We start from the raw sequence: 19135 nt of genomic DNA on the forward strand, positions 1-19135 counted from the left end.
CCATCATTTTCCTTGTGGTGTGGCGGGGTATGTGAGCCAAGCCCAAATGTCTCACTAGGAGTCAAAAAGTGGAGGGCACAGAGTCATGGGGCTCTGTGGCCTGTGTGACAGGTCCCCAGCAGCCCTGCAGAGCCAAAGCTGGAGGGGCAGGACAGAAGGCATCTTACCCAGATCCCCAACCACCCCATGACATGCACAGAATGATGACCACCGCTTTACGAGAAAGTCACCTGCTCAAGGTCACCTGCTGCTCAGTGGTAGAGCCAAGGCTCCACTACCCCGGCATGTCTCAGGACTTCCTAGGCCCAGGACATGCCCCTGGGGTTGGAGGCCTTGAACTTGCCAGAGCTCCAATTCCCTGAATGTGCCATTTCCACAGTATCCCCTGTAGAACCCACTACTGTTGTGAAGAAGCTTCCCTGGGCAAGAGCGGCCAACGTGGATGATGGATGGATCCCCATCTGGGCTCCCAAGCACCCAAGAGCACCCCTTCAGATGCAGGGACCCTGGTGCTTGTATGGGACGAGGGCCAACCCCTGGCAAAATGACCTCTCCACCTGTTGCATGAGCCCTCTCCCTCAAAAGCAGGTACTCACATGCCAAGTGCCTCTAAGGTCCTCCAAACCCAGGCCATGGAAAGGCTCGGCATACGTCAGGCCTCCACCCAAAGCATCCCCTCCCAGGAGCACTGGCATCTGCACATGAAACTCAGCCTTCTGCTCACGGGAAGATGCTCCAGCATCAGAAACAGAACCCTGACTAATGACTACAACTCAAGTTCTTGGGCTCTTTGCCCTCCAATTCCTGATCTCCCAGTGCACACAACCGTCACTCCTTGGTCAGTACTCAGGGCCCCTTTCACAGGCAGGAGGAAAGAAAGCTAAAGCAGTGTCACTTCCCACCCAGAGGTGGCCTCCTGATCATTCACGGGTGACGGGGTATCGATCAATGTGGTCCTGTCCTTATTTCCCAAATTTTGCAATCCCTGCTTCCATCAATTCTGTTCCAGATTACTCCAGGTCTCAGAGCTTGACAGCCGAGCTTCCCGCTTTCCCCTCCGAATGCTGAGCGGAGAATCACGCCAGGCCTAACGGAACCACCACCATCACTGAATGTGTCCTGTTACATCAGTTGCTCACAAAGGGACTTTCTACAGCAAGTCTGCCACACACGCACTCATCTCAAAACCATGTCTGGGTCACGCCTTGATATGCCCAGCCGGAAGTTAGAACATGAGGTCCTAAATCTCTCGTTAAAGAAGTGTTGGCCAAAAATTTCTAAGAAGAAAATGTGCTCCCAGAAAAAAAAAAAATCAACACAGGCTGAACTGGGGACAATGAACATCACGCAGGTCAGAACCAGACCCCAGCCTGGAACAGGCACCATCGCTTCTAGAACAGCAAGCACCAAGAGAGCATCTGGCTGCACACCCCCAACAGAGTCACAGTTTATTTTAGACTCACTCCCTCTCTTTAACCTCAAATACTCTAGCCTTAAAAAGCAGAAAGCTCGGGGCACCTCCAGTTTTAATTTAGCCTGGCGCAGCCACGCTGCTGCAAGCTGGAAACACTGCAGAGGCAAGAAAGGCAGAGGCAGCTGTCTGTCCGCTCTGCTCCGGACACATCACCCCTTCCTGCTGAGCACACAGCTCATCTCTAAGCTGCTTGGCAACGGCGCTCTATGCCTGTGGGAGAAGGGGTCGAGCTAAAGTACCCACAACCCCAACTGCTGAGCCTCACATACAGAGAATTGCTGTGTGGGGCTCCGGGGGTCCACAGATCACGCTGCAGTCTCTCCCTCCTGAGTTCAGAGGCACACCGGCCACACTGATGCCTTCCCTTCGATGCCACCCAGGAGAGAACTGGCCTCCCACCCATGGCCAGACAGGCTTCCTCGTAGTTCAGGGAATGACCCCAGGCCCGCTATGGGGACAGGCTGCTCGCCCATGGCCAAGCAAAGATCTTGAAGATCCTCACAAGAGGACACTCCAAGGAAAGGGAGAGGCTGGGCCTCACTGGATGACTGCCCTCGCCCAGGCCCACCCATCTTTCCCTGGCAGGAGTGAGGGCAGCCTCAGTGCCCCGAGGAGCCGATAGAATTCCCAGCTCCCACTGCACATGGGAAAAGCAGGGTTCAAAGATTCCCCTAAGATGTACCCGTATTGGAGGAAAATAAAAATCCATACCCCATCATCCTAGGGCCAACATGTACAGGGAGCTAGGATTTAAAAAAAAAAAAAAAAATCACTGCTCCAGGAAAGGACAATAACCAGTAACCGTGTACGTTCATTAGGAAACAAGGAGAGGAGTTCTTCAATTCTTGAGTCTGGGACTGTTACACTCCTCAAGGAGTAAGGAAAGAGAAACAGCAATGCACCTTGCGGCTTCAGGCGGGAATGAAGGGCTGCCTGTTCCCTTCGGACATCCTGGGCCTTTTCGGGGGGCTGAGCTCTGGTCCCCAAAACACATTTTGTCCACTTCGTTTCTATCTAACAACGGACCTGGGAGGCACATGGGGGCACTGGGGGTTTGTTTTATCTCTGCTTAGCTTGACACATCTAGTTTAACCGTCTTATCAGTCAGATTCTGTACACAGGATCAGGAGAAATGAAGAGTATAATTAGAATTTTATGAGCAAACTTCCTTGGAGAACAATAAAGGTAAGATTCAAGAGAAAGCTCAGTGTAACCATACTATCAAAGAGACCAAAAAAATGTATTTTCAACGTGTATGGGAAATTCTCCTACTTTGAATTGAATTCCATCCCCAAGATCAGGTGGGGAAACAGAGGCTCAGGGCAGTTCTATGATTGGCTCCTAGAAATCCAACTCCTTCTTAGAGGCCTCTTTACCCTTCCACCCTGAGAGAGAAGAAGGTCCTCCATCCCGGCCTTAAGGATCACAGGACACAGATCACCCAACTGGAGGAGAGACGAACGGTCAGTGTCCCAATGCTAAAGACACTGGGGCACCAGGGGCTGGGGAGCCAGAGTCCTTCCGACGGGGGTGAGGAACAGGAGATGGATGTGGGACCAAGTTCAGTATCCAGTGGACCCAGCACAGATCTCGACGGCAGCTCCTGAACTCCAGGAGAGCTGGAGCCTGCAAGTCCACAGCTTCTAGTTAGAATCAGGAGTGCGGATGGAAAAGCCTCATGCCTATTTCCTTTCTAGCACTTAACACGGTGGTGGCATCCAGGAGGCATTTAATAAGTGTTGAAGAGCTCTTTCCCAAGTCAGGTGGAGAGCTAACCAGGTCCAACATTACAGTCGCATAAAGGACAGTGATGTTTTCCAACCCCCCACCAGACGCTGCTGACTCTTGGCGGCAGCAGCCACGAAGCCCATGTTCATGAGAATCGCACAGGGCAACCAGATGGCAGGTCCTTGACCTAAGACAGCGCATGGCTCATCAGTGCCTTCAGCGGTTCCGAAGGGAAGCGTGAGGGTCTCCGTTCCTGGGGAAGCTGGTGCCATGCCCCGGGCCTAGCCGCCTGACTATGCCGGTTCCAGAATTCGGATCCCGCCTATCACTGCTCTTCCCTCACCCACCTTCTCCCCTCAACTAGGACACCCCTGAAGAGGAACCAGCACCCTCCACTACAGGCGGGGCGCCCACACCTCAGCAGGACTGCGCCAGAGCATCTGCTTTTTATTTTTTTTATTTATTTTGCCTCCTCATTTGTTTAAGTAAAACGAAAACATGCCAAAGGAGGGTTCTATAAAATACATGTATATATGCTGGTATGTGTTAAATATTTATCCTTGGATCCTAGGGACAACCTCATTTGGAGTCCTCACAAGTCCTCCCCACAAGGCCCAAGTCTGCGGTAGCCGGCCGGGCCGTGAGTGGGGTGGACTCTGCAGGCTGTGTTCCCTAAGCCCCCGAGCCAGCAGCCACAGCCTGGCACTCCCTAAGAGCCCTGACGAAGGCCAGGCCTGCAGTCAATCCCAGAAAGGACTGCACTCCAAACCTTGGAGGACAGCCAAGGAAAGGCAGGGCTGCGACTAGAACCCCAAGACCGAGCTGCCCTCTGACGATCACCATCCCGATACCTGCCGTGAACACATCCGCCCGCCACCACCCCGGAGAAGCCTGGCCTCAGCCGTTCCAGGCAGTCTGTGAGGCCATCCCAACAGACATTCCTCACTTCTAGAATCTACCATCTTCCATTAAAAAAGAAAAAAAAAGGAAAAGGAAAGAAAGAAAGAGGAAGAGGAAAAAAATCCACAGCATGAATCTCATCAGTGACTCACATGGGCCTTGGCAGTTCCCAGGGAGGACAGCTCTGTGGAGCTCCTTTTTAAGTCCCCAGTGGGCTGGGAATTGGTTTTACAGCTTTCTGATGAAGTGTGAAGTGCTCCGTGGCACCCTGCTTTGCTTCCTGGTGGCTTCCGAGGGCCCTCCCGGTGAAGGGAAGAAGCGCCTGGTCAGCCCATCCCCACCCTCAGCAACCCCAGCCCTCAAGGTGCAGAACGGGAGGCTGAAGAGACACCGACACATGACATGGTGGGAGCTTTTTAAGGTACCCTGGGCCAAACAAGGCCTAAAAAAAATCCTCCGGATACAAAGCCAGCTGACAATTGCTGTGATAGGTTATTTATGTGTCCCAGTTTACCATCACTAGAGTAGCTGTAGACAAAACATACAGATTCTTTTTTTTTTTTTGGTGCAATTTGAACAGCTTATCTGACCGTTCTGTAAATATCAACCCATACAGAATATTTTGACTAGTTTTATAGTGCTTAGAACATCATTTTTCCACTTTAAAACTACACAATGTAACTAGCACTTGGTGTGACATTATGGTGTTTTCACTCCTTTCATGTACCCAACCGTCTCGTGTAGTGCCTGAGCAAGTTCTCGGCGTCACCCTCCATGTCGGCGGTCCCTTCAGGAGGACACTGCTGGGGAACACAGAAGGGGAGCATCAAACTGCCTTCACACTCACAAAACCCACTTAATTTCAGTCAAAATTAGAGTTTTTCAGCACACATGCTGATTATTTGATGCTTGCCAACACTGGAGTATTCTAAAATGCATCAAAACCAGGGTAACTGAAGAGAAGATCACCACAAAAAGACCCCAATGCCACCAGTTACACAGGAATCACGGACTCGGGGTGGCCAACTCCATTCTATCGCATCAAGTAAAATGTTAATAGAACCCTACCGACCTGCAGTTTCCAATCTGTCCACCGAGCAGAAACGGGGAGCAGCTGAATCATACCGTAAACACACCGGTTGAGCATTATACGGGTTTTACATGTCTTACCCTAATACAATTCGGATATCCAGTTCTGGATAAGGAAGGCCCTTCAAGCATGGGAGGCAAGCCTTGCATTTCATCCACATCAGTTTTCTTCTTAATTTTTTATTATGTTATGTTAGTCACCATACAAGTCAGTTGTGTCTCTAAACACATCAGACACTCTTCAAGTACTTTGAGAACCAGTGGCTGATCCCATTTCAACTTCGATCTGACAATTTGTAAAGCAACGAAACACAAAGCTGTGATGAGGAAGATGATGCGTTTACCACCATTGGCTCGAGGTAGCGCACGCCGGGCAGTGCTCGCCTGTACACACACTGTCTCCATAAATGCTCACAGCACTGCCAGGAGGGAGGCACCAGGGCCCCCCTGTCCTCACCATTACAAATACGCAGACAGACCTCACAAGGTTGAAGGCAGGGGAGGTAGCGATGGAGGCCCCAGGCCCCAGTCACATGGCTCTGGCATACATGCGGGCCACCCAGGCCACAAGCCGTGTCAGGCCCTGCATTCCGGATCCACACAGCACCCCCACAGAACCCAGAGCTCTCCTGGAAACGCTTTAAAATGGCATTCCACCCACGTCCACAGATTTGTTACTATTTACTTTCACATTCTACTTACTGCCTTTTATTCTCCTTCCTAAGAAAATACCAAATTCATTTCTCAAGTAAATAAATTAAACATGCATCAGTACCATGAACCTTTTAGCAGATCTTTTGGGTTCCTGGACCAAATTGCAACATCTGTGTGGGTAGGCTTTCCCACACCACCAAGCATTAGACACCAACTGGGTGCCCTACAATTCAACTCAATTCTGACACTCCCTGTAGATAACATCACATGCCGCAGGTTAAGCGCTCAGTCTTCCAAGACTGCCCACCACCTTCAGATGCCAATCACAAATCCAGGTTGTCACCTGTCCTTCTGATCTACCAGCTTTTGATCAGAGGTTCCAATGAATCCCTCCTTGGGTTTGATTAATTTGATAGAGCACCCCACAGAACTCAAACATTCTACTAATAAACTACTAGTTTATTATAAAAGGATGTAACTTAAATGGAAATGATGCATAGGGCAAGAGAAAAAGGGGTATGGCCCTTCCGTGTTCTCTCCCCGAATCTTCCTGTGTTCACCAACCAGGAAGTTCTCTGAACCCTATTTTCTTGGGTTTTTAAGGAGGCTTCATTTTTGGCATGATTGATTGAATCACTTGCCAATGGCTAAGAGGTCAGGGATAGGACTGAAAGTTCTAACTCTCCCATCACATGGCTGGTTCTAACCCACCACCATCCTTAAGGTGGGGACCAAGTCACCTCATTAACCTAACAAAAGGCGCCTTTGTTGCTCTTATCACTTAAGGAATTTCAAGTGTTTTAGGAGCTCTGTGCCAAAAACAGGATGAAGGTCAAATATTTATCATAAATCACCAGCACGGTGGCTTTCCTCAATCAAATACTTTAGGGTCTGCTTCTGTGGGCTGGACACAAAACAGTCCACCTTCAAATGCTCAAGAGCTAACTGCTACCTGGAACAAAACCCCTACCTCCTAGATCTTCCCAGATAAGGACCAGACCTCCAAAGCGACAGCAGGAGGACTCACAGCCTCCAGCCTCAAACCCCTGTGTTCCTTTCGGACAGCTCCTAAAGCCAGAGCTGACAGCATGTAGTTCTGATCAGTCAAGAGCCTTCGTTTCCAGGTCTTCCCCACTTGAAGCCCAAAATGAGAAGCCATGTCCAGCCAGGCAGGATGGAAGCCTGGAAGGGATGTGGAAGCTCTAGCTCCTTCTACAGCAGTCAGCACCCCGGCTTGGAAAAAAAGAGATTTCAACTGCATAACTAAACACAGTCAGCTCTTGAAGGGTGAAATCCATTTTTCTCAGCTGATTAACTTTCCCCTAGGGCCATCTGTGAACCACACCAGAACTCCAAAACCATCCTTTGAAGGATGGTGAAACCTCACTTCAGGAAGATGTTTTGAAAGATTTAGAGATTTGGGCAGAACTTCAGACTTTATGGACCTGAAGGGTCGCACTGGGCTCTACAATCACATATCTAGAAAAGGGCTAAAGACCATATAAATGCCCTAAAGGGCTAAAGACCATATAAATGCCCTAAAGAGCAGAGGAACAGGCCAGCACAAAGAGCACTAGTTGGAGAATTGAGAAATTCAAGCTTTACTCTCTCAGCCCCTCCCATGGCTAATGAGAGTCCATGAAACCAAGGGTGGAAAGGACCCAACTGCAAAGGTGCCGCTCCCTGAACATGATTCACATTACTTTGGTTTTTTTAAATGCCCAACGTAGGGGGCACTTGGGTGGCTCCGTCATTTGAGCATCTGACTCTTGGTTTTGGCTCAGGTCATGATCTCAGTTGTGGAATAGAGCCCCACATCGCGCTTCAGATATTCACACTCTCTCACTCTCAAATAAAATCTTTTTTAACAAATTAAAAATTAAAATGGCCAAGGTAAATAGTCTACAATTTAGAATTCTTCTCAAACTGTCTTCATGGCATTTTACAACTTGAAATACTTGCAGATACATTATCTAATTTTTAGAGTGGTAGTAAGCTAACTATTGAATCTAAAGTAGAATCTTTTTAAAAGGCTAAGAAATTATTGAAATATCAACTACATGCCAAATGCTAGACCTTGTCGCACAAAGATTTCCCTAAATCCCTGAAAATGCACCCTGCTTCTGCCCACACCATCACAGTCCAGTTACTAGGATAGAAATAAACCACATTACCTTTCAGTACAATTACCAATGTTTTCATTTTGTTGTTTTTTTTTTTATTTTATTTGAGACAGAGAGCACACAAGAGTAGGGGGAGGGATAGATGGGAGGAACTGTGGAAGGAGCCGAGATGCCCTTCAACAGATGACTGGATTAAGAAGATGTGATCCATATATACTCAGCCATCAGAAAGAACGATTACCCAACATTTGCAGCAACATGGACAGGACTGGAGGAGATTATGCTAAGTGAAATAAGTCAAGCAGAGAACGACAATTATCATATGGTTTCACTCATTTATGGAACATAAGAAATAGCAGAAAGATCAGTAGGAGAAGGAAGGGAAGAATGAAGGGGGGATAAACAGATGGGGGAATGGACCATGAGAGACTATGGACTCTGGGAAACAAACTGAGGGCTTCAGAGGGGAGGTGGGTGGGGGATAGGTTAGCCTGGTGATGGGTATTGAGGAGGGCACATATTACATGGAGCACTGGGTGTTATATGCAAACAATGAATCATGGAACGCTACACCAAAAACTAGGATATACTGTATGGTGACTAACATAATAAAAAATTATTTTTCAAAAAAAAAAAAAAAAAAGAAAAGATGGGAGGGGAGAAGAAGAAGGATAAGCCTGACGTGCGACTCCATCCCAGGACCCTGAGATCATGACCTGAGCCGAAGGCAGACACTTCACCGACGGAGCCACCCAGGCACCCCTGTTTTCTTCTTTCCAATTAAACTAACGAGATTCCAATTCTGCTAACCTTTTTTGTTTTCTCCTTTTGCTATTCTGTCGCTACCACTCTGGCATCTGAACTTGAGACTGCAGCACTTATAACCAATTCCCAAACACCTTTTTTTTTTTAACCTCCTTCGAATTAAATATTCAACTGGCTGCATGTGTTGAACTACTAATGCTTTCCATGTGTTTTGATTCCCAAGTTAAAATAGTTCCCATTTGGTATTTCTAACGCAACAGGAATCGGTAAAATGCGCCAAGAATCCCCACCCCAGAGCCCATTTTTTCTAAGTCCCTCAGCAAGACCTGAAAAACACATGGGTACACATCTAATCATTGAGGAACCCCCTTGTGGCAAGGTATATGCAAGCCATCCGTCTTACTTTTCAGCTCCCATGCCCTCTGGATACCAAAATTTCTAGTAACCAATCACTTTGCTTCCTAACATACCCTTATCGCTCCATGACAAAAAATGATGCTGTTCCTTCATGGGGGGTGGGGGGGAGCCTCAGTGCAGCAAGCCCATCACTGGAGCTTGCGTCACATGCCTCAGGCAGCTCAGACCTGCAAGTAGAAATCATTTACAGCGACACTCGAGAATTCCTTCGAAAGCATGGTGCTTTCTTTACCAGGGGTTGTTTTCTGGATAAAACTAAAGGTTCTGCTGGACAGCAACTTTGGAGTCTAGCAGCCAGCACGTGGTTTAAAGTTGGAACATCTACGACAGGTGTCCCCCCCACTAGGACTACCTTCTCCAGAGTATTTCTGGACTCTGGAGGAATGTCATGGTCCTTGTTAAGGATAGAAGCAATTATTACGACAGGGCAAAGTAAACATCAATAATGGTTCCAAGGCAAGCCTCAATTATCATTCAACAATCTAAACTCTTCGGAGGTAAAACGTAACAAAGTCCTAAAGAGGCAAAGAATGAATTACTTAAATAAAGTCAAGGGGAGAGGTAAGCGCACAAATGTGAAGTCAAACTGCCTTAAGAGACCCTGGATAAATGTTTCTTTCCTATGGGTCAATCCACATTTGTTCATTTTTCCTTCCTCTTAATTCCCATAGCTGACCTGAGTTTCCAGCTGCATCTGGAAGGTTCTCATGCTAATTCTCTCATAGGTGTGTGTCTCCTTTTCTTTATTCACTTTCTGTATTTATGTTTGTTTGTCGATGGTCGAGTCATTTTTTAAATTCATTCTCTAATTGTACTTTTAATTCCTGGCAACAAATCATTCCTGACCTATCTATATACTGTCCTCTAAGATTACAGCCTGTGTGGACAGGTGTGACAGTACTGAATAGCCATCAGCATTTAAACTCCAGACTCTGGGCAGTTTAACCATCTAGTGGAATGTTCCACGTGCTTCCCCATATGCTTTCTCCCTTGGGGGCTGGTGGCGAGGGCACATCTGTCAATCACTGTTTGGCCATAAGTAGAGGTAGCCACCTACACAGAGCTGAGAGGCTGACAGGCTAGCCTCTCCCAGCCCACACTGAGTGGCCTTCTAGACATGTGGACATTCTGTGGGGTCTGCACCTGGGAGCTGAGGTAGGTTAATAGTAAACAGATGATGGGAGGTGTTTATCTGATTAGCCCAGAGAGCCTGTTTTCACCTAGAGAACAGAACTGTAGGTAAAAAAAGGGTCACAGAGTTGATGGGATATTAAAGGGAGGTTTAACAATATATATGAGTACTAAAAGTCTCCTGCTACAAAGGGAGACGCAGGATTTCAAACCTGAGCCCAATTTGTGCCAAGGCCATAGCCAGTCACTCAGGTCTCTACAGAAAGGTGGGGATAAGGGATGGATCCCTACATCAAAGGACAGAAAATTGGAAATGTGACCCACTATGCCTAACCCCACTAGGGAAGGACATAGCCAGGACACGGAGTTTGGCCATCGTGACATCCACAAACAGGGCAGGAGGAAACCCTGCCCCTGTCTCAAGACCACGGAGGCAGGATAAGAGCAGAAGCTGGGGAAATGCAGAGCAGAGTCAGCAAGAAGCCCAGGCCCAACACTTGGAATCAGACACAGCAGGGCAGGGGGGGCCAGGAGGGGAAAGAGGGATTGTGGGGGTGGTTCTGGTCACAACAGCCTAGGTTATGGTTTCCATGGTGATCCAGTGGATGCATGGGGGCCCGCCACCTCAGACAACATAGGGCCAGCAGCATCTGTGTGGACCCACTCCCCCTCCCAGTGCCCAGAGGGGCAGGACCCCCAAGCTACCACACAGGCCTCCAGTGTCTCAGTGTTGTTGCTGCCACGCGTGCGCCCCCCCACCCCGTGCTAAGGAGCTCCTCTTCTTGATTAGCTAATTTAGAAATACCACCCAGATGCTATGAAGCCCAAGAAGGTCAAAAATACATTTTGCAGTTTGTAGAAGGAAACCTGTAGTTTTCATGGGCATTCCAGAGTCAAGAGGTAGGGAGGACCACGTTGGAATCCAATTAACAGTCCAAAACCCAGTGTCACATAACAACCCACCTGAGGGGCAAGTGCAACATCAAAAAAAAGTAGGGGGGAGGCCTCCCTGCAGGGGCAGGAGAGCTCAGCCACATAAAAGTCCAACTCAAACTTAACATGGAGGGGGAAAGACGCTCAAAGCAGGGGACGTGGTGCTGGGCCCAGTCAGAAAGCTTGGCAAGGTGGAAGAGGTTGGTACAAGCCAGGCTGATCCACAGGCCTAAGAAGGCAGAGCCTGAGGAAAGGATTGGAAAACAAAAATGTATGGGTGGGGGTGGGGAGTAGGGTGCAGTCAGGGGTCATGAATCCCCTCAGTCACTCCTGCACTAGAAGGTTCTTCTTGAAATGCCACCCTTCCCACCCCCCTTTGTCATTTGTCTCTTCACTGGGACAGTATAGTTCAAAGCAGAGCTGCATGACTTAGGTCAGGGGAGAAGAAGTCTCAGCAAATGATATCTGATGCCTTGTTCTGTTGTTTGTGTTGCTGCACATGGATTTTTTGCATCAATGGGTGAAGCCGCCTTCTCGTGTGATTTTCTGGTCTCTACAAGGGTCCTCTCTGGGATTTGACCTTTAACGAGTGAGGAGACTAACCTAACAGAGAGATTAGTCACCTTGCCAGTTTCTGCCTACCTCATCTGTATCTTCATGGGCAGATCTCATCTCCTAGGTTTGGGGGGGAAATACCTCTACTCTAAAAACCCTTCGTACCCAGTTGTCCTTCACAACTGCCATCAGAAATGACACTTTGCAACCTTCAGCCAATTTATCCTTTTAACTCAATGCTGGATACTTGAAAGTGTCCACCTTATGGGCCACAGACAATCACTGGACAGAGTTTATTCTCTTAATGAGAAGACAAGGTCTAGTCCAAAAAACTGAGCACAGAGGTTTTAAGTCCAACAAAATGCCTTCAAAGCAAGCCAGTAGAAAACACTCAGATATTACCTTTAGGATCCTAACAACTTCAAATCTTTTTTGTTTTTAAATCCTCAGTTCCATCCCTCACCCCTACAATTCTTCCACTCCGTTTCTCTTCAAGATGAGATTGAGTCATCAGAGCCAGTTGGCCCTCTGAACATTTTTCTGGTGTCTGGAAATAGGATCACTTGCAGAGACCAAAAAATTTATTTTCTCTAGCTAACCTCATAAAAATGCAGACTTTACATGCCTGTCAGATTTTTTTTCCATCCATATCTAAGTTCATGCCTACAACATGACCACTGGTTTTTCTGAGGGACTGAAGCTAGATTTGGAAGGCGAATCATGCATTGTCTGCTACAATGTTACATCAAGTGGTCATACTCAAAACCGTGCAAAGAAATAAAAATTACAGTGGAGAAGAGCATCTCCATCCCGAGATCTCATTCCAACTTCCTGCTTCAGCTCTGGCGCGCTATCAGAAAAGGCCTGTGTCGGCTACCAGCCATGACCTTCAAAGCAGTGCCCGATGGCCTTCACCTTTTGTGAGGTCTGTTTGGTTGCGGACCATAAAGACTCCACTCTTGTCCCAATTGGGTCCAGAGTTCCAAAGTTAACACTGGAGAATTCCAACAGCATGTCACTTCCAATTATCAACATGCAGTCCTGGATTCTAAACATTCCTATACTTAATAAAAGCAGGAATGGGTGAAAAAAACATTTTGGAGAAACTTACTTGATAGCATTTTCAACCCATGAGCCCAAACTGATTCTGGACCCTTCCAGTCCAATCGCGTGGTGGGAAAGGGGTCATTGGGGAAATGGCGTATGGTGTCAGCGGTAAGGGAACGGTGATTGTCCAAAGCCTGTAATAGTTCAACCATTGCTTATATGGCAAGGAGGGGAAGTCATCTGGAAAAGAAATGAGGACTCAACCAACTGATGTAAAAAAGGTTTTCTCCCCTCTTGTCATGTTTTCTTTCGTCATTTCGGCTGAAGATTGTTCCAGGTTTGGGTTTTATATCCCAAAGAAACCTCATCTAATATTGCCATTTGGAAAGGGAAAGAATATGTCACAATGGGGGTTGGTACTTTATACATACGATTCCATTTTCTATACATACATTCCATTTTCTATACATAACCAAAGGATAATATTTAGTGCTATTATAATAAATCTATTCCAGATCTTGCGAATAATAGGAAATGGGACAAGAAAGAAGGTTTTTTTTAGTACACAGGAAAAACTTTGCCTTCTTGGGTACTGATTAATTTATACAGTCAAAACCTCCCATCCAACATAATTAGGGCTGGGGTAATGAATGGTGAGAACTAATTAAAGCACAAAATCCTTTTGAAGTAATAAACACCTTAAGACTTTATTTTAATGTGCAGCTATAAGACCTGATCATGCTGGTTTTGCCTGTGATGAGACACTGGGCATCCAGCATGATAACGACACACACCTTCACACCCACTTTCAAGCTACGACGTTTCTTTAAATAAGGGTCTACTTACTAGAATTCTCTGTGGACCTGCTTTCATGAACCCCTCCACTGATGTGGTCTGGGATTTCCAATCTCAGTTTCAGTGAAGTCAAGCAAGAACAGACACTTGTGAAGACTATAGCCCGTCTAGATTTTTTGCAATATTCCAACTTTTATAGTTGTTGCAACCCACCTATGTTGACTAATGCTTTAGTAACCAATTTTGAATCTTGTCCAAAATAGCCTGTAAAGTTTCAAAGCACTGACCTTTTATACTCCTGTTTAATCAGTATATATGATATTCACCTACCACTTCATTCAATTACTTCATTCCAATACCAAGTACACCTGGCATTAAGAAGGTTTGGGAACAAACACCCTGATTCTGTTAGCACCCAGCTCAACCCCTCCAGCAGGAAGGACTGCGTGTCCCGGGAGAGTGTAAGACGGGCTGCTGGCGCTCAGCATGCTATGGGGAGAAGTTGTGTGTTTTACGTGGTACATATGTTACATGAGACTATAGAATACCTAAGTTAATGCAGCAAGTCAATAATATAGAAGCTGGTTTAAAAAAAAAAAACTCCTGTACTTGAAATATTTATTCACAAAAAGTGAATTTACATAAAAGGAATTAGTTCATTAGGATTCTGATCTAGCCTATTTTAGTGTTAATCTGCTTTCCATTGCCTTACTACCTTGGGAAATACCAATTCATCCTCGTGTCCCAAATCTCTACAGGTTATCAGCTATACTTCAACCAATAGTTAACTTCAACAGTATTCAGCACATTACATACTGGAATTTGCTCCAGATCTGGATGTGGGGGGAAGGTGGGGTTACCCAAAGTCACAGGTCACAGGCATTTTCTTCAGGTAGACATGATTTATATATATGAAACAACAGGAAAAAGTGTAATGCAGGTAATTTAAAAAGCAAATGATTAAATATAGAGTGTATGTTTTTACAGTACATAGTTCATGGTCACTCAGTACCACCGGCAGTTGAGAGGTGAACAGTCACTGCTGAAGGTTCTACAGATCTCACTATGTCTCCAACAAGATTAGGGTCCCTCCCACTCTGAGGCTGGGGAGTCTGCTCTACAATTCCTCTCTGCCCACACAGAGATCGTCACTGGACGTGCTTACGGCCTCACATATTTAATAACACATGACCTATAATTACACAGCTTCCCCTCCACGTTCAGCCACCTCCTCACCCCATCCCTGGGTCTCCAACAGGGAAGCAGGGAAGGCACCGGAAACAATCCTTTCCACTCCACTCCGTCCCCACACTCCAGGTATGAACTGGGCCTCAACATGACTACCTGTGCTCTCTTAACAAGAGGCCTGAATTAAGACCACAACCTATAATAAAAGCAGAATGACTCAGATAGGGAAAACTTCCATGTCGAAAGTGAATTTTAATTCTCTTCTTCTTTTTAGGACACTAGATATTTGCCTCAACTTAGCCCAACGCCAGGAGGAAACCAGGCCAGTTTTAGATATGCTTCACATAAAAATGCTTTACTTCACATCAATAACTGCTTTCATTGCCGTTCAACCCACACATGTAGGTAGGGAAACCAATAGGTACAGGAAAATGGCTGCAGGAATGGCCCCAGTGGGGTCCCTGTGTGACCACTCACAAACCATTCCGAACCACAAATACATCCCCTTGACACCATATTGTCTGTATCCATGTACGCCCCATCCTCCACGGACCTGAGAAGTCCCTTTTTATCACCTGACCCCAGCCTGGAGCCTCAACCCCCACGGCCCTACAGGGAGCTTCCTGAAGCCACCAGAAGGCACATGAAGATCACTTCAACCAGCGGGAGGTTCACTTGGACACTGCCCCACGAAGAACCTCAACAACCCGTCTCCCCTCCCCCTCTCGTCACTCACAGAGCAGCAAAGGAAGTCAGAATGAAACAGTTGCTGGAAATTGCCTCACGAAACTAACAACCTGGGATAGGGGCTTACCCAAGTAGACAGTGTAACCCTATGTATTTTATTGCTTAGAGGACATTTCTTATCACACATTTAATCCCTTGAGGGCAGATGGCAAGTCTCCCCTTCTGCACATGTCACTCACCGATGCAGGCATGGACCCTCACGGACAGCTGTGTCCTCAGGATGATGCTGTGCTTCTTGCCCCGCCTGATGGAGACAGAAGACAAAATAGACATGGGTATCCCGGAGGTCGCCAAGACGACACCTACATGCTGTCGATCTGCTTGAAGGTTCTGGCACACCCACGTCAGAAACTCTACACAAGTAGGGACCAAACAGAACGAGAATCTACCCTGAAATAACATGAAGTCACAGGGCTTTACAGAAAATTAGACACCGAAGTTTGACCCTGTTGGCTGGCACACACATTTTATTACCAAACCTGGTCAACTCGTTCTATCCACAGAGTTGAGTGTGTACTCATGCTTGACCATGTTGGGAAAATTGTAAAATCTGTGCCCATCAAGTGACACACATCTGCTTGACCATTTTTACATTTTTTTTAAAGCTTTTATTTGACAGAGAGAGACAGCCAGCGATAGAGGGAACACAAGCAGGGGGAGTGGGAGAGGAAGAAGCAGTCTCGCAGCGGAGGAGCCCGATGTGGGGCTCGATCCCAGGACTCCGGGATACGCCCCGAGCCGAAGGCAGACGCTTAATGACTGAGCCACCCAGGCGCCCCTACATTTTCTGAATATAGAAGGGCACACAGCAGAATCATCACAAAAAGCCGGTTTGCTGTGTAGTAAGTCAAGACTACTAGGGCTTTTACCCTTCACTCACGGGAAGGTAGGAATCCACCAAAGAGCTTACAGGCCATTTATTCTCAAGAACGCTAATTTACACCACGACTTTGCATCCTACTCACTTAAGAAAACAGCACTGGGTGTTATACACAACTAATGAATCATCGAGCCTTACATCGAAAACCGGGGATGTACTGTATGGTGACTAACATAATATAATAAAAAATCATTATTAAAATTAAAAAAAAAAGAAAGAAAGAAAACAGAACTGGGGGGGGCGGGGAGACAGGAGTGGCTCAAGATGGTTAAGTGTCAGACTTCAGCTCAGGTCATGATTTCAGGGTCCTGGGATTGAGCCTCGCATCAGGCTCCCCACTCAGCAGGGAATCCACTTCTCCCTCTGCCCCCAACTCGTGCTCACACTCTCAAATAAAGTCTTTAAAAAAGAAAAAAGGGGCCCTCCTCCCCAATTCATCTCCTAGTGGGGCTCGGCCCACCTTGTGCAGAGAAGGACCAGGCACACAGCAGTTAAGAGAATAATTGGGAGAATACAGGAGTCCTGACTCCCTGGGGTGACAGAGGCTTTGAGATTTGGACAAAGGCAGGAGCCAGCCAACCAGCACCTCAGCAGATAACCTATGGGGTCTCTCAGTGGCTGAGCCCCCTTCCATCACTGGGAGCTCCTCTCTCCTCATCAGGGCTCCCCCCAGAACAGTCTGGCAGTGCTCTCCTTCCTGGTTTTGGGTTGTGTTGGAAGGAAAGGAACAAAAATCTCACCAGGGCACATGACTAATATCGTGATTATGAATTCATAGTAATCACTGCAACAGTTTTATTCGTTTTTTTAATTATAATATTTTTTATTATGTTAGTCACCATACAGTACATCCCTAGTTTTTGATGTAAAGTTCGATGATTCATTAGTTGCATATAACACCCAGTGCACCATGCAATACATACCTTCCTTACTACCCATCACCAGCCTATCCCATTCTTGAGACCCGGTAAGAGGGGAAAGTACAGCTTTTAAGAAGGTCTCTTCCAAAGGGGAAAGGAAAACCCCTCGCATAGTCCTACAAAAGCATGTAGTGGCCTCCAGCCCAGCAGCTGCTTGTAAGCAGCTGCATTCAGGACTCCTTCATGTCCCCATGAGCCCCTCCCTGATTCTTTGTTCATCTGATTGTTTTACGATTGCTGTGTGCAAGGCACTGGTCTCGAGGAGCTTTCCCCACATACACAACACTTGACCCATCTTCCCAAGTCTGGGATTCCTATAAACACAGACTGCAAAACTTTCTTCACACATGAAAATCTTTCTCTGGATAATCCAGGTGTCGACCCTCCTTCAATTCTTGTGATCATGCTAGAAAGTTCTAAGTGCATGGAACTGAATTATTAAACAGATTTTGGGGGTGTTCTGGGATGGGGGCAACCACCAGGTGTTAGCTTCACCCAGAGATGGGCAGAGGTCAAGCTTGGAGCAGTAACCAGAGAACCAATGAGTTAAGGCCAGACCCTAATGAGGAGTAACAGCAAACCCTGAGTCCACAGACCTAGAGGATTTTCTGTAAAATTCATGTTATCAGCAGTTAGGAGTCAATAAATAAAGCATGTAGACAAAAATACATGCTTTAGATGCCTGGATATGGGGGGCTGGGGGGAATGGAATGACCAGGGAAAAGATTTCAGAACATCTCAAGTTCTGGAAAAGTTCAAGACAGCCGATTGCTAGCCCTGTTTTTATCTTCAAGCAACTACAAAAAAAAAAAAAATCGAATTTTGAGGAAGTGCTTGTTTTCCCACAGAATTCTCCAGTCTCACAGTGGGGGGGTGGTGTGGTGCGGTCTGGGATTCCGGGCACCCGCACGGAAACAAGCACAGTCTTCCTAAGGAAGCTACGGTAGGCCCACCGTCTTGGAGGGGGCGTCTTTTCTGTGCTCATGCACTGAGAAAGCAGGCAACTGGCTGGTAATCCTAAACCCTAAGGGAATTTATAAGACCACAGAAGGCAGGCCTTTTTTGTAGTTTTATCACTTATGATTCCTCTGCTTCAACATTCTACCTCTTTCCCATGCCCCTGTACATGAAATCCTACAATGGAAGAAACCTGTGTAGAATTGGGGGCCACAGGCTATGGAAGTTCCCTGAGAGGAGGCCCCAGAACCCAGGAGTTCCTAGCGAAGGAGAGGACTGGCCTCAGCTGAGAGGAGTGGTGATGAGTGGCAGCTAAGCCCACAGAAGGTGTCCTCCATCTCCCATCCCTGGTTTCTCCCACCTTCAATGTGGGTACCATTGTTGTGCCCATTTTGCAGAAGAGGAATACGCTAGTAGAAAGGAGAAACTGCAGCAAGTCACATGGCTAGTAGAGACAGACCCAGGCTGAAAGAGTGACTCCATGATCACCTGCACCATCCTGCCCATTGCTGGACGACGGCCTGACCTCCTCCAGGGCTTACAAAGGATCAAGAGTCTAGGCATTCTTAGGGAACTGGTATAACCACAATACTAAAACCTAACAAAAGGGACATACATTAGAAAATTAAGGTGCAAATTAAGAAAAAGTTAGAATCAACTTAATTTGGTTAGCCAAGAACTCAAGAAGAATTACAGGAAGTTCTAGGTTTTATTTAAATCTATAAAAAGGGGGACCCGGGTAGCTCAGTCGGTTAAGCGTCCAAGTCTTGATTTCAGCTCAGGTCGTGATCTCTGGGTCATGAGATCAAGCCGCGTGTAGGGCTCTGCGCTC

General features: G+C 46.9%; 1 protein-coding gene across 3 annotated transcripts in view; it reads right to left on the reverse strand.

Annotated features, from left to right (window-relative positions):
• Window positions 1–19135, reverse strand: part of FHOD3 (formin homology 2 domain containing 3) — a 451796-nt gene that overhangs the window by 366901 nt on the left and 65760 nt on the right. For all 3 annotated transcript variants that reach the window (XM_040632587.1, XM_040632586.1, XM_040632585.1), the window contains exon 3: window positions 15726–15790. In XM_040632587.1, coding sequence (XP_040488521.1) covers window positions 15726–15790 — 65 coding nt within the window. The remainder of the gene's footprint in view (window positions 1–15725; window positions 15791–19135) is intronic.

The sequence above is a fragment of the Ursus maritimus genome, unplaced genomic scaffold (genome assembly GCF_017311325.1).
Source record: "Ursus maritimus isolate PB19 unplaced genomic scaffold, ASM1731132v1 scaffold_18, whole genome shotgun sequence".
Classification (NCBI taxonomy): Eukaryota; Metazoa; Chordata; class Mammalia; order Carnivora; family Ursidae; genus Ursus; species Ursus maritimus.